Genomic DNA, 16360 nt, shown 5'->3' with positions numbered 1-16360 from the left:
ATAATGAGATATTAAATCATTGCTTACAAATCAGGGTCATAATATATGAAAATTACTAACAGTCCTTAATTTATAATAAAAATTACGACGTTGCATTTATCTTCCTTCCTTAAAGTGTCACAAAAATACCAAAAGATTTTTTTAATATTTTGACAACACGAGTACGTACCTGAGAATCAAACTGCGGCGGTTCATCACCCAAGAACCTTTCTAGAAGAGGTTTCGCCAAGTCCTGTAACGCTGACAGTAGAACTTTACAGCTCTGCACGCGAAGCACCATCCAATCTCCTGGAAATACCTGCATAGACTTTCACTATTAATAGACACATTACCTAACTAAATATTAATAAAACGTCATTAGCAGGGTGTTGGGGTGCACATGTGCATCCCAACTCATCACACGACGGCCTCTGCCTCAAATATGTGCGAAGGAAACAATGGCTGGTCTATGTGTCAACTCGTGAACGGATGCTGATTGTGGTGCCAGTTCGACCTGTCATAAATCATTGTTTTTGTTGGATGCGATTACTAATTTTGACAGTAATCAGGACCATCATGTTCACGAAGCATCCTTGCACAAACGATAAATTCAAGATCTAAAGGTTGATGCATCCAATTTACGGTAATTTATATTTATACAGTTTATTTTTAATACTTATATGAAATATTTGATTCGAATCGTGTTTACAATTTACTATGTATTTTACAGCCATTGTAAAATATTCTATTGACCGAAAAAAGTGGCTGTTGAGTTTGTTGTATTTTCTTCTCACGAGCTCACCTTTTCCGAGCATATGGTAATTCAGCAATTTAAATGAAATATTTCAAGTCACGATTCAAAAGCACTTAAATTAAGCCAAATTTTATAAAATTTATTTGACTTTGAAGGGTTTCGCATTAGGTACTTTTCATGTAGGTCCAAGTTACAAATGTTACCATTTACAATTAATTTGGACAGGTTCAGCAGTAATGAGAAGAAGTTGGAAGAAATTCAATGCCATTCTTTATATTAATTACTGCTTCAGCATTTTTAACATAATATATAATATTGTGAACTAATCGTTGTCATCGAAACAATCACTTGAAGAAGTGCAATGTGCAAAGCATACCATATTGCTACAGTGCATGTATCTGAAGTTTGAAATAATAATATTAAGCTTATATTATTATTTTCAAGTGGAATTATTAACAATACTGCATTGCTAACCCCAATATTTAAATATTTCATAAGAAAAATAAATTAAATTTCATTAAAACCACCAAAGACAATACTCACGTCTTGTTCTATAAGGTGTCTGAAGACCAGGAATGCCCTCATAAGGAAGTCTTTCAATGGTTTCCTGTCGTGGGGATGCGGTGCTAAATGACTCCACAGCCGTTGATAATGAGCCCCCTTCAACAGTTCCATAACACCCAGGAGCCCAGCAACCATGGAACCCTGAAAATAAAAAATACATAAAGTGAATTTACCGTAATAACTACAATACCAGCTAGTAACTATAAAATTTGCACAAGACAAGTAAGGACAAGTTAATATGTCTGTTACATGCGATCCACTTTCGAGTTTTAATAAATTACATGCATACATAAAATCACGCCTCTTTCCCGTAGGGGTAGACAGAGACCACTTTTTTCCACTTGCTACGATCCTTACATACTTGTTTCGCTTCGTTCACTTTCATTAAAAAAAAAAATTATAATAAATTAACCTTATTATTAGGCATTATTCTAAATATAAGGCAAAGGGCAAATGGTATACCGCGTGACAGCGCGACTGTCACGTTCAAACGGCACGTCAAAACTGACCAATGCAAAGATGGAGATTTTTTATTTTTCAAACGCTCCAGAGGCGGCAATATGGCTGATTGTACTTTGTATTTACGCTAATTTTCTAGTTTCCGATAGGTTTACGAGCATTAATAAATTATTTTATTAAGGTACAGAAATAATTCTAGGTGGACAAGCCGGAAGATACAGAGAAAATTTACATACTTAATATAAAATAAATACTTATATTGTAGTTCAAATCGTCCATATTTCTTATGAAATGCGTTAATTACGTTAGATTAAAATGATGGTGAACGTTTTAATTCTAATTCTAATCTACCAACAATATTTTTTAATAACTATGACGTACTTGATCCTGTGCATTTCTGAGATATGTATGGATTCGCTTAATTAATTACCACTGATCTATTAAATTATCTTTTATGTGATTTACTATTCTGAGAAATACACAGGTGTGAGTTTTCGAGAAAAAATGAGCTGTTATTTCTGAGCAAAGTTTAAAAATTTTAATCTTTTTGTAAATCATCACATGGCACTACAATCTCCATTTCCAATTAATATAAAATAATTAGAAAGGATTCAACTTTCTTTAATAAACTTACACAAGCAATACAATAATAATTAACTATAATGTTTCAACATCACTCTTGTACTAACATTCAAATCAAAATTAAATTTAAAACGCTAATCTCGGCGTTGTTCACTCTAGTTATGCCAATCGAATAAATGAAATCACAATAGGGCCAACGTCAGGTCAGAGCAATCCTGCTTTAATTCTTTATGCTAACCCGTTATACCAACGTATAGATTATAGATAGATATACATAACATTTTCAAAAGATAAGAACGAAATATTATGACTGGAATCAATGCCCTGAATACAAGCCACCGTGTGTGAGCGAGATAGTCATCTTTATCTCAGCTTAAAATATTGGCCGATCTTGCGAGTTAAAATGTGCTTTGCTTTGATGCGGCTATTGAAGTTTTAAATAGATAGTTCTATTTTGGTAATATTCTTAATAGAAGATAATGCAAGCAAGTAAATCGATTATATAAATTACGTGTTTAAATCTATAGTGCTATTTGGTTTCCTAATTCCTTACCTTGAAATTTTAAGGGAAGATTGCCTTTGATTTTTAGTTTTGAATTGGTTTATTTTTTTATTCATACAATTTTATTTGATTAATAATCTGATAAATTGTTAACATGAATCTCTTAGGATTATTATTGGAATATAAAAAGCATGCACTTTTAAATAATATAAAAAAATCGATATTAATTGCAAATATCGATTATTAATTGTCATTGAAATCGATTTTTGACAAATCGATTAATTTTGAATACAGAACAATCGATTTTTACTTACGGCCGTTTTCAATAACTCTCTAATTACGGATGCCGTGCTGTCACCGTTTAATGTCAAGATCTTATCTATCCATAGTAAAGTCCAATATAGTTTTAGTCCCATGCTTTACGTAGATAGATTATTGACATGTAAGTAAGCTTAAAAGGATAGATTACTGTTTTCCTCGAGATGAGATTCCTACGCGCTATGTCTAAACACTTTCTGGCTGATTCATGGAATGCTTTATGGCAAACCACAAACTAAAGGTAAATTCTATGGTTCTATCCAACCCTTTATCCCCTCTAAGCCCTGGTTCTTTCCTCAAAAAAAAAACAAAATAAACTTTTCACTTCTGTCATCATACGACTTCGCTTGGGATTTGTCTGTTCCCCAGTATTTTTGGCCAAGGTCCGGGTAAGGGACCATTCTATATGTGAATGTGGCCTTGAGGAAGGTACTCTTGAACATATTTTTTTCTATTGCCCTAAATTGTCAATTCCTTTATATGACCTTCTACCGAAGGATATCCCTCGCCCCATCAACATCCCTTTTCTTCTTACTTTATGCCATTCCCCTTTCATAAAGATTCTTTATAAATTTATCTCCCGCAATAATATTAAAATTGTAATTTCTATCCTTCATACTTTCTACGCTTCTATTAGGCACATATTCCCACTTACATTTCTCCCTTAAACTTAGATTAGATACTAACAAGGTAGTTAATATTATTGTGTTATGGGTGTTTATTACTAACCGTACTAACTCTTGTTGCCTATTCTTCAGTTCACAAAAAAACCACAGCTATATCAACCGATCATTTCCTTTTAAATCAGCTCTTTATATACTTCAATCAGATAAATGAAAATAAAAAATCTCTCCACCTTGACGTTGGCCGAATCGTCGACATTTACTCGACGGAGCCAGTTATAAAAAAAAAAAAAAAAAGTAAAGTCCAATATAGTTTTAGTCCAATGCTTTATGTAGATAGTTTATTGAAATGTAAGCAAGCGGAAAAAGATAGATTTGTCTACTTCTAGTAAGTTAAACTAAGGGCAGATAGGTTATTGAAAACGGCCGGTAAGCGATTCTTTTCCATTCATCTCACATCCCTAGCAGCAACTCACAAGTACGGGTGAATTTCCACCAATCAAATGTAGCACAGTCTCGACGAGCACGTCGAGCGTGTTCAGACAGAGCACGTCGACGTCGGGGTCCAGTTGGTCGTCATCGAGCGGCGAGTCGGGCGAGTCCTTGCGCCACAGCAGGGTCACCAGCTCGCCGATCATGTCCGCGCACTGCGGCAACTCGTCCCGCCGCGCCAGGTGCACGCGCAGGTGGTGGCACGCCGTGGTGAGTACTATGTTGCGGGCCTCTGCGACGTAACAACATATTGGATATTATAATTCGGTAATGGGAGCGAGCTGTGGTCTGAAAGAACATGTGAAAAGGAATTGCTGAATTGGTTTGGATACGTGGAGCGAATGCGTGAAGAAAGTATGACGAATCAAATATATATGGCAAGTGTGTGTTGCCAAGTCGGTCGCGGGAGGCCTCGTAGGACATTCGTCGACCAAATTGGGGACGTCATGATAAAAAAGAAAGGTCAAAAGCATCCGGAACCGGCGAACATGTATAAAAAGAAAAGTGAAGAAGATAAGTGTCCAAGTGAAAACACCGAAGGTGCGCTGAGCACTTTATTTTGTGGGTATTTAATAAGACCGAGGTCGATACGCCTTCGCTTTCTTTTCGTCACGGTTCATGAAACTTTAATTCGGGTATGTTGGCTTGGATCGATAAGCCGGCTATGAAATATCGCACTCGAAGGGAGCACATTTAGCAGAGTGATTTATAAACAATTTTAATCATAATAAATATTTTAAATGATTCTTGATCACTTATGATAATTGATCATATTATATTTTCACTTTTATCGTTGCATTTTATATTAATAATACACTTATTTTCCTAACTATTATAAATGATGTGCAATTATAAATGTTAGGAAATTTGTGTGGATTATTCCCCAATATTTTACGCGCATTTTTAAAGGTACGGTGTCGTATCATCCTTGAAACTCCGCACAAGGAAGCAAATCCCATAGTTTAGTTGTGCGTGGAAGAGAGTTACTTGAACCGCACCGTAGAGGAACGCCACGCATCCAGACAGTGGGGATGATATCCGAGTTTTTAGCCAATCGCGCCGTGCGAACATCGATTTCGGCGGCTAGATTCAGGTTAAACAGCTCTTTGGAAGATTCCCCGTGATAAATGCGGTAATAGTTATTTATGCTACTGTTGTGTAATAAGGGTATTAAAACACAAATGTGGATTCATCACGAGGCGAAGCCAAGTGTGATAATAGTATCACATGAGTGTTTTAATACCTAATTATCAAGAGTTGCATCTGCAAGACTTTATCTACACCCATGCTTTAAATCCTCTATTAAAGATTCTGAAACAGAATTTCATAACAACACTCCTATTTTTTTTTCAATCCCTTCATGCTCAAAAAGTTTTAACAGACAGCCACATTCTTATAGCTCGATGCGTGGTGTCTGTATGAATTTCAAAAAAAGAACATTTCCGTTTACGCGCGTTCCACACTACCGGAACGTCGCACGCCGTAAAAAAAAGTAAGTTATTCGAATCCCCGCCATTTTTCTTAGATATTTTTATTGCTTTGTTTACAAAATATGAGCGATTCATTTTAAACGCAAAAGAACATAATATTCAAGTGAATTTTAATTATTTCACTATACAAAATGTAAATTACTACTAAAATAAATAATTCTTTCGTTAATACTTAGTTTATTTGTATGTAATCGGTAATGGGTACCACAAGGGTCAATTCTTGGACCCTTCCTCTTCCTAATTTATATAAATGATCTATCTAACCTTGTAGAAAAAAACACAAGGTGGTATTGTTTGCGGATGACACTTCACGTATATTCAAAGTGAAACGAAGCCAAGTTTTATATGACGAAGTAAACAATGCTCTATCTGACATCGTGTACTGGTTTACCGCCAATAACTTATTGTTAAATAGTCCTCAAACCAAATATATTAAATTCACCGCGCCAAATGTCAAAAATATAGATGCGAATATTTTATTAAATGGAGAGGTGGTAAAACCAGTGGAATCTGCTGTATTTCTTGGCATTACTCTTGATTCCAAATTGCAGTGGGGCCCCCATATTGAAGGATTGGCGAATAGGCTTAGTTCTGCAGCATATGCGGTTAAGAAAATTAGACGGTTAACTGACATAGATACGGCGAGATTAGTATACTTTCGTTATATTCATAGTATTATGTCCTATGGTATATTGTTATGGGGCAGTGCCGCCGATATTAATACCATCTTTGTGCTGCAGAAGAGGGCTATTCGCGCGATTTATAACCTAGGTCCTACAGAATCATTAAGAGAAATATTTCAAGAAATAAACATTTTTACTGTTGACAATACATTTTTGATAATGTTCTGTATGTTCATAAGCACATTGAGGAATTTTCTAGAAACTGTGACATTCATAATGTTAACACGAGGAACAAACATAAACTTGTTATGCCTACTACTCGGTTGGGTCGATTTAGTAAGTCTTTTAAGATCCCAGAAAATGTACAAAACAAATGTGTTACGAAATTTAAAAAAATTGTTAAAAAACGATTGTGTGGGAAAGGTTATTATAGCATAAACGATTTTCTTAATGACACCACGGACTGGGAATAAAGCGAACACCCTTAGGCTCTTTAATTATAAATGTTTATTGTACGATATCACATCGTAATCCATATTTTATATAAAAAAAAAGCCCGCTGAGTTTCTTGCGCCCATTCTTCTCAGGTCTGAGGCAGTCTCTTTTGAATGGGTGGTAGTTTTTGACGTTCAATAAGTGATTTTAAATCCTATTTTGAATAAAAATATTTGAATTTGAATTTGAATGGATGATATTAGGTTACTACTAGGACTGGCTGTTTTAATGTTAGCAGTAAGCTAACTGTTTCAGAAACTTTCATAGAGGATTCATATTATGGGCGTAGATAAAGTCTTGTATGCAACTGCTGATAGTTAGGTATTAAAACACTCATGTGATACTATTATCACACTCGGCTTCGCCTCGTGATAAACCCACATTCGTGTTTTAATACCCCTTATTACACAACAGTTGCATAAATAACTATTATCTACACCCACGCTTTAAATCCTCTATTAAAGATTCTGAAACAGTGAGTTTATTGCCAACATTAAAACACCCAATGTTCTAATAACCATTACAACATCCAAACAAGTGTTGTAATGTTGTACTGAATTTCATAACAACACTCCTATTTTTTTTCAATTCCTTCATGCTCAAAGAGTTTTAACAGACAGCCACATTCTTATTGCTCGATGCTAGGTATCTGTATGAATTTCAAAAAAAGAACATTTTCGTTTACGCGCGTTTCACACTACCAGAACGTCGCGCGGCGTAAAAAAAAGTAGGTTATTCGAAGCCCCGCCATATTTCTTCGATATTTTTATGCTAACATTAAAACAGCCAGTCCTAGTAGTAACCTAATATCATCCATTACCGATTATATACAAATAAACTAAGTATTAATGAATGAATTATTTATTTTATTAGTAATTTACATTTTGCATAGTGTAAAAATTAAAATTAACTTGAATATTATGTTCTTTTGCAGCATTTAAAATAAATCACAATTTTTTTTTAAACAAAACAATAAAAATATCGAAGAAAAATGGCGGGGATTCGAATAACCTACTTTTTTTACGTCGCGCGACGTTCTGGTAGTGTGGAACGCGCGTAAACGAAAATGTTCTTTTTTTGAAATACATACAGATACCACGCATCGAGCTATAAGAATGTGGCTGTCTGTTGAAAGTCTTTGCGCATGAAGGGATCGAAAAAAAAACATAGGAGTGTTGTTATAAAATTCAGTACAACATTACAACACTCGTTTGGATGATGTAATGGTTATTAGAACATTGGGTGTTTTAATGTTGGCAATAAACTGACTGTTTCAGAATCTTTAATAGAGGATTTAAAGCATGGGTGTAGATAAAAGACATAAAAGGTAGCGACGTCTCTGCTTATTAGTATCGAACTCGTGTACGTTAGCAAAAAAATGTATAATGAGTTGATGAATGACCTGCATCCCGCCCCAGCGGTCCCTTCAGTATCTGGTGCGCCGCGGCCAGACGCGCACGTGCGAGCGGCGCGGGCACGCCGGCCGCGAACGCGTCCAACATGGCGGCCGACACGCGGGCAGCTTCCGCCGCGCCCAGGGCCGACGACACCTCGCTGGCCACGCTCGCCCAGGACGTCATCAAACAAATGTATAATGACCTGCATCCTGCCCCAGCGGTCCCTTTAGTATCTGGTGCGCCGCGGCCAGACACGCACGTGCGAGCGGCGCGGGCACGCCGGCCGCGAACGAGTCCAACATGGCGGCCGACACGCGGGCAGCTTCCGCCGCGCCCAGGGCCGACGACACCTCGCTGGCCACGCTCGCCCAGGACGTCATCAAACAAATGTATAATGACCTGCATCCTGCCCCAGCGGTCCCTTTAGTATCTGGTGCGCCGCGGCCAGACGCGCACGTGCGAGCGGCGCGGGCACGCCGGCCGCGAACGCGTCCAACATGGCGGCCGACACGCGGGCAGCTTCCGCCGCGCCCAGGGCCGACGACACCTCGCTGGCCACGCTCGCCCAGGACGTCATCAAACAAATGTATAATGACCTGCATCCTGCCCCAGCGGTCCCTTCAGTATCTGGTGCGCCGCGGCCAGACGCGCACGTGCGAGCGGCGCGGGCACGCCGGCCGCGAACGCGTCCAACATGGCGGCCGACACGCGGGCAGCTTCTGCCGCGCCCAGGGCCGACGACACCTCGCTGGCCACGCTCGCCCAGGACGTCATCAAACAAATGTATAATGACCTGCATCCTGCCCCAGCGGTCCCTTCAGTATCTGGTGCGCCGCGGCCAGACGCGCACGTGCGAGCGGCGCGGGCACGCCGGCCGCGAACGCGTCCAACATGGCGGCCGACACGCGGGCAGCTTCCGCCGCGCCCAGGGCCGACGACACCTCGCTGGCCACGCTCGCCCAGGACGTCATCAAACAAATGTATAATGACCTGCATCCTGCCCCAGCGGTCCCTTTAGTATCTGGTGCGCCGCGGCCAGACGCGCACGTGCGAGCGGCGCGGGCACGCCGGCCGCGAACGCGTCCAACATGGCGGCCGACACGCGGGCAGCTTCCGCCGCGCCCAGGGCCGACGACACCTCGCTGGCCACGCTCGCCCAGGACGTCATCAAACAAATGTATAATGACCTGCATCCTGCCCCAGCGGTCCCTTCAGTATCTGGTGCGCCGCGGCCAGACGCGCACGTGCGAGCGGCGCGGGCACGCCGGCCGCGAACGCGTCCAACATGGCGGCCGACACGCGGGCAGCTTCCGCCGCGCCCAGGGCCGACGACACCTCGCTGGCCACGCTCGCCCAGGACGTCATCAAACAAATGTATAATGACCTGCACCCTGCCCCAGCGGTCCCTTCAGTATCTGGTGCGCCGCGGCCAGACGCGCACGTGCGAGCGGCGCGGGCACGCCGGCCGCGAACGCGTCCAACATGGCGGCCGACACGCGGGCAGCTTCCGCCGCGCCCAGGGCCGACGACACCTCGCTGGCCACGCTCGCCCAGGACGTCATCAAACAAATGTATAATGACCTGCATCCTGCCCCAGCGGTCCCTTCAGTATCTGGTGCGCCGCGGCCAGACGCGCACGTGCGAGCGGAGCGGGCACGCCAGCCGCGAACGCGTCCAACATGGCGGCCGACACGCGGGCAGCTTCCGCCGCGCCCAGGGCCGACGACACCTCGCTGGCCACGCTCGCCCAGGACGTCATCAAACAAATGTATAATGACCTGCATCCTGCCCCAGCGGTCCCTTCAGTATCTGGTGCGCCGCGGCCAGACGCGCACGTGCGAGCGGAGCGGGCACGCCAGCCGCGAACGCGTCCAACATGGCGGCCGACACGCGGGCAGCTTCCGCCGCGCCCAGGGCCGACGACACCTCGCTGGCCACGCTCGCCCAGGACGTCATCAAACAAATGTATAATGACCTGCATCCTGCCCCAGCGGTCCCTTCAGTATCTGGTGCGCCGCGGCCAGACGCGCACGTGCGAGCGGAGCGGGCACGCCAGCCGCGAACGCGTCCAACATGGCGGCCGACACGCGGGCAGCTTCCGCCGCGCCCAGGGCCGACGACACCTCGCTGGCCACGCTCGCCCAGGACGTCATCAGCGCCACCTTTATCACACTCTTCATCACAATTATAACACTAATTCTTAACTGAAAATATTATTTTAACAGCTAGCGGGCGCAATAATAATTTGGGCGAGTTTTATAAATTTAAAATACTTTTTTTTTGTGTCTGCACGTATCGAAATGAATGTATGCATGTGGCTACATGAAAAAGTAATAATAAAGTATTTATTTTATGGAATAGGAGGAAAAACGAGCGTACGGGTCACCTGGTGTTAAGTGATCACCGCCGCCCACATTCTCTTGCAACACCAGAGGAATCACAAGAGCGTTGCCGGCCTTTAAGAAAGGTGTACGCGCTTTTTTTGAAGGTACCCATGTCGTATCGTCCCGGAAAAACCGCTCAAGGAAGCTCATTGCACAGCTTTGTAGTACGCGGAAGAAAGCTCCTGGAAAAAAGAATTTATAAAAATTTCAGTGTGTGACGTCATAAACAGTGGTATACCCCAAAATATGACTTATAAGAATAGAAGTATTTCTGATGGTAAAGACATCTGTGATGCATTTAATGATCATTTCCATTCTGTTTTTCAACTTCCAAAATCTGATCATAATAGTAGTAACTTTTTAGATAATTGTGAATTACCTGCCTGCGCCTTGTTAGATATAAATTCGGTAGAAATTAATTGCACATGATTTAGTATTTAAATATTTAAAATCTGTTGACGTGAATAAGGGTGCAGGGCCGGATGGTATTCTTCCTATTTTCATTCGTTCATGGGCTTTAAGTCTTGCTTTGCCAATAACGTTACTTTATCAGAGTTATCCAAGAAGGTGTATTCCCTTCCTTGGGGAAACGTGCCTGGATCACACCTATACCAAAAGGTTAGTGATGACATTTGTAAGTACAGACCTATCTCCAAGCTGTGCCATTTTGGTAAGTTGTTGGAGAACATTGTTACTGCGCAACTCTCCGCTTCTGTACGCAGAATAATATCTTCATGTCAACATGGCTTTTACACAGGACGTAGTGTGGAACCTAACCTAACTTGCTTACATTCACCGAATTTATACTTAATGCAATGAATGAAGGTTGTCAGGTGGACGCAGTGTACAGCGATTTTGCCAAAGCTTTTGACAAGATTTGCCATAAAAACTTTAATTTTAAAGCTTTGGCGTCTTGGAGTACATGGTGATTTGCGCTGGATAAAATCATACATAGATAATAGGAGTCAGGCTGTTGCTCTCGCTGGCTATACTTCTAACTACAGAAATATTAGCTCAGGTATACCGCAGGGGTCTCATTTAGGCCCGTTACTCTTTATACTTTATGTTAATGACATTTCTAGTATTGTGAATGGATCTAATATGCTAATAAACGCAGATGACATAAAGATCTTTAAAATTGTGCGGAGTGTGCACGATTGCTACTCATTACAAGCAGATCTCACTTCTTTCGAGGGATAATGCAAGGGTAATAGTCTATTCTTGAACCCTGATAAGTGTCATGTGATCACTTATACACGCAAGATAAACCCGATCATATTCGCTTATACTATTTCTGGTAAGCCATTAAAAAGAGCTACTGAAGTGCGAGATCTGGGTGTTATCCTTGATTCAAAGCTTACCTTTGTACCACACATTGATAACATTCTTAAAAAAGCGTACAAAAAAAAAGGATTTATATTGAGAATAGGAAATCCATTTAAAAACACACAATCTTATAAAATTTTGTTTAATAGTTTTGTAAGAAGTAATTTAGAATTTGCATCCTCTGTTTGGAACCCGTTTTTCAAAATTCATGTTGATCGAATTGAAAGGATCCAAGAGAAATTTACGAAGACCTTAGATTATAAAACCGGTAATATATACACTGATTATAACATATCGGCAAACAGACATAGAATTGAAGATCTTGAAAAATGACGTCATTTTATTGATACTGTTATTTTGTACAAAATAATTAATAATATTATGGATTGTCCCTCATTGTTGCAATGTATAAACATAAAAATACCTCGCCCTCAAAAACGCACATGTCATTCAAATGAATTATTTCATGTAAATTCTTGTTCTAGTTGTTGTGTGGAAAATAGTTTTGTTCGTCGTGCGAGTAAATTTTACAATAATAATTTTCACCATGATTAAAGTGTAGTTTTTCAATATTTAAAAAACAAATTAAAATAATTCTATTTAAAATTCTCATAGGATTTGTATGATCTTTTAAAGTATTTTTATATGTTTGTATAATTATATTAAACCTGTCAATTAAGGAAACTCTAGATTTCCAAGTAGCCCTCGATCATTATTTAGAAATCTAGATTAAATATATTGGTTTAAAAATGAAAAAAACAAACTTGCGCCGGCGCCAGGTGTTCTCTATGCGGATGTTGCGCTAAAGCTTTCAGTGCGTGCAGTGCTGCCCGGACGTCTCTTCTGAAGCTGTCTTCGTACTGACCGCCCGTGGCACGTGCGAACAGACACCGCGAGCGCACGGCCAGGCGGAATACCGCACCCAGCGATCGCAAACATTTCCTTATTGGCTCCTGGCCTTCTGCACCAGCTGCCCACTCAGCACAGTGCTGGACCGATGATAGCAAACCTCTGGAATATGGGAAATCTTATTTAATTTAAATTACTATAAAAATTGAAAACATAATTATTAGATATATAATTAGATTAGGGATATCTACATCTTTTTTTCTTTATTGTTCACAAATAAAAAAAGTAATACACAGAAAATACATATAAGATCACCCACAAGAAACCATGTAAGGTTTATCCGTGGGGACGAGATCGCTCTTAATTACTTACATTATTATATTGATATCTTATACATAGAATGACTGGTGAGACACTAACGATCCAGACTCGATCTGTACTTGATATTTGGCGATGATCCCCAGATAGTCTATATTAATAGAGAAAAAAATAGTAGTAATAGTAAGCTTAACCAAAGTTAAGTAATTAATTACGCAACGCGTGGTCACCATGCGCTCGCATAAATTACACACTCATGTTTGAAACGAGAGGACTGACATACGAAACTATTGGCGGTTGTCCGCATGTAGTAATGAATTCACACTTTATTTATTTACAGGGAAATTTATACAAAAACTAAGTACCAAATTTACCTATCTACCAAGTAGAAAAAAGAATTCCACCTTCGCACGACACGCCACAAGTTAGGATATCATCCCCACCAACTGGATGTGTGGCGGTCCTCCACAGTGCGGTTTTCAAGGAGCTTTCGTCCACGTACTACAAAGCTGTGGAATGAACTTCTTAGGGCGGTGTTTCCGGGACGATACGACATGGGTACCTCCAAAAAAAGCGCGTACACCTTCCTTAAAGGCCGGCAACGCTCCTGTGATTCCTCTGGTGTTGCAAGAGATTGTGGGCGGTGGTGAGAACTTAACACTATTCCATAAAAAAAGCAGGTCATGATGTTTCTGTATTTTATTTACATTAGTTCACATAGATTGTAATTTAAATAATTTGTAAAATGATGGAACTGTAAATTAACTCAGTAATCACTTTTTTAAAAATTCAAAATGTTTCTATACACTTCTTCCGATTAAACCTTTTCCGAAGTGGTGTTAATTGTTAAAAACTACTCCCATCAGAATACATTATCGAAAATCGAAATAACAGAAAAGAAAATCTTACTTATAAACCAACGCAGCGGAAAAATGTTCCTCAATATAAACATCTAACACTGGTCTGAAATGTTGGAATCGAGGCTCATCAAGTAGGCTGCAAATGGAAACTAGCACGAGGAATACAGTTCCCGAATGTGGCGTGCTGCAACAATAAAACAGAATATTTTTTCTCAAACATGCATGGAAATATTGTCATTATTTACGAAAAAAGAACACGCGAAGTATCGATTTTTCGGACAAAGAAAATCAAATGCATTGCAATGATCTCTTTTGTCATTCTTGGCTACCATAGTCTCTTTGCTTAGTAAAAATTGCGTTTACGTGGCTGTATAGCCATACATGCGTTTGCCTGTCGGCACAGGTGAAAAAAAAAATTGGCGGCAAAGCTGAAAATTAGTATTGATTTGTTATTTACATACCTACTAAATAAATATAAATTTACTAGTTGACCCGACAAACGTTGTTCTGTATATTATAAATAAAATAATGTTTTTTTATGAATATGTCAGTAATATATCATAGCATCAAGAATTACTTCGTAAAATATGATCCCTGTTGTTGTAATGAAATTGTTTTACAGCAGAACTGTCAAACCGTGCGTCAATAAATTCTCTCATAGAAAATATGTCCATACAAAACAAATATCGGACGACGGGGGACACATCAAAGGAAAAACAAAATTGTTGTTTCTATTTAATTCCGAACACTTTCATATTTATTCACCTTTTGAACCTTCCCTGGACTTCCACAAATAATTCAAGACCAATATTAGCCAAATCGGTCCAGCCGTTCTCGAGTTTTAGCGAAACTAACGAACAGCAATTCTTTTAAATGACTTAAATTTTTTTAGAGTTGGTTAGATTTGAAAGCGCAACATTTCCAGTCAAATTCCTAATATGCAATTATTGGGGTTAGCAAGTTATCAACTGTTAAATAGATCCTGTAAATGGAGCCACAACCTGAGAGTTGAACTAGATATACTAAAATTTATGGCCCATGCGTACTCGTACGGTTAGCTCAGTTGTAAAGAGCGCTTGGACGGAATCCGTGTGATCGCGGGTTCGAATCCCGCATCGTTCTTAAATTTTGGTTTCAAATTTAATTTCTATTATTAATCCCAGAAGTGATCATGTAAAAGAAGACATTGTTTACAATTTTTTTTGTTTAAGTAAGTATCAAATGATAATTAAGTATTCTGTTCATTCAGACCTATTGCCATCTTCAGTGGAGAACAAAGCGAACAGTGCGTCGAGTACGTCTCTAAGGAATTTGATGAGTTCTTCGCAGCTCAGTCCGTCGCCCAATCGAAGCACTCTCAGAAGTGTTTCTTGTACTTTCTCTGGGTGGGCCCGCCATTGTAGCAATGCCAATAGGTCCTCTGAAGAATAATTAATGATTGTTTGAATACAGCAAAGGTTTAAAATAAACAAGCACCTCACAAACTAATTTGTTATGTATATTATAGCCATTGTAAAATACTCTATTTGATTGAAAAGAATGGCTGTTGAGTTTATTGCATGTTCTTCTTCCGAGCTCTACTGTTTGCGAACATATTTTGGTAGATTCAGTAATTCAAAAGAAATACTTATGATAACGATTCAAAAGCGCTCAGTCTAAGCCATGAATAAAGTTTATTTGAATTTGACTTTGACAATTATTCGAATTTGTCGAATTGACAAAAATTTGTCGAATTGTATTGAATTGAAAGAAAGAAAACCATTTATTTCACAAAACACACTAACAACTTATACTTAATATAAAAAGATAAATTACTCTTAAAACTAAAATTCACCGATTAGATTAGATAGGTTGTGGCATACTGAGATAAATAATAAATATATGAACAATTATTAAAACTCACTTGAAAATGGAACTTTCTAGTAATACATATGTTATTTTTTTACCTGGCGGGATTATATTTTGTTTTTCCACGAAGCAGATTAATTCCGTTTTGAATTGATGGGCATTTTCATAAGCAAAATTATTAAGATGTGAACACATGAATTTAGCTGCGGTCTAAAGTAGTTAGTGGGTTGCTAGTCAATTCTATATACATTTTTTGTTTATGCCCCATCTTCCAAGACTGAGACATGGACTTAACCATCTCCATGAAGGTATACCCTTGTAGGTGAACCAGCGATTACTGTTACTGAATCTTAAATTGGTAAAGTTGTGAAATTCCTTTTCAGCAAATTCGAACAGTAATCAACACTGGAATGAGCCAAGTGAAAAATATTTTACATGTGCATCATTTTACATCACATCGCAAGATTTTGAAGAATTTGTCGTAAAATTTGTGGGAC

General features: G+C 39.6%; 1 protein-coding gene across 1 annotated transcript in view; it reads right to left on the bottom strand.

Moving 5' to 3' along the window:
• Positions 1 to 210: 210 nt before the first annotated feature.
• Positions 211 to 16360, bottom strand: part of LOC126968175 (dedicator of cytokinesis protein 3) — an 83541-nt gene continuing 67391 nt past the window's right edge. Inside the window, exons 14-18 of the mRNA XM_050813032.1 lie at positions 15267 to 15435; positions 14065 to 14199; positions 12753 to 12999; positions 10330 to 10452; positions 211 to 285 (exon numbers count right to left, since the gene is read on the bottom strand). Coding sequence (XP_050668989.1) covers positions 211 to 285; positions 10330 to 10452; positions 12753 to 12999; positions 14065 to 14199; positions 15267 to 15435 — 749 coding nt within the window. The remainder of the gene's footprint in view (positions 286 to 10329; positions 10453 to 12752; positions 13000 to 14064; positions 14200 to 15266; positions 15436 to 16360) is intronic.

This window comes from Leptidea sinapis, chromosome 15 (genome assembly GCF_905404315.1).
Source record: "Leptidea sinapis chromosome 15, ilLepSina1.1, whole genome shotgun sequence".
Lineage (NCBI taxonomy): Eukaryota > Metazoa > Arthropoda > Insecta > Lepidoptera > Pieridae > Leptidea > Leptidea sinapis.
Note: the sequence above shows the minus strand (reverse complement) of the source record. Positions and strands in the feature narration are given on the sequence as shown.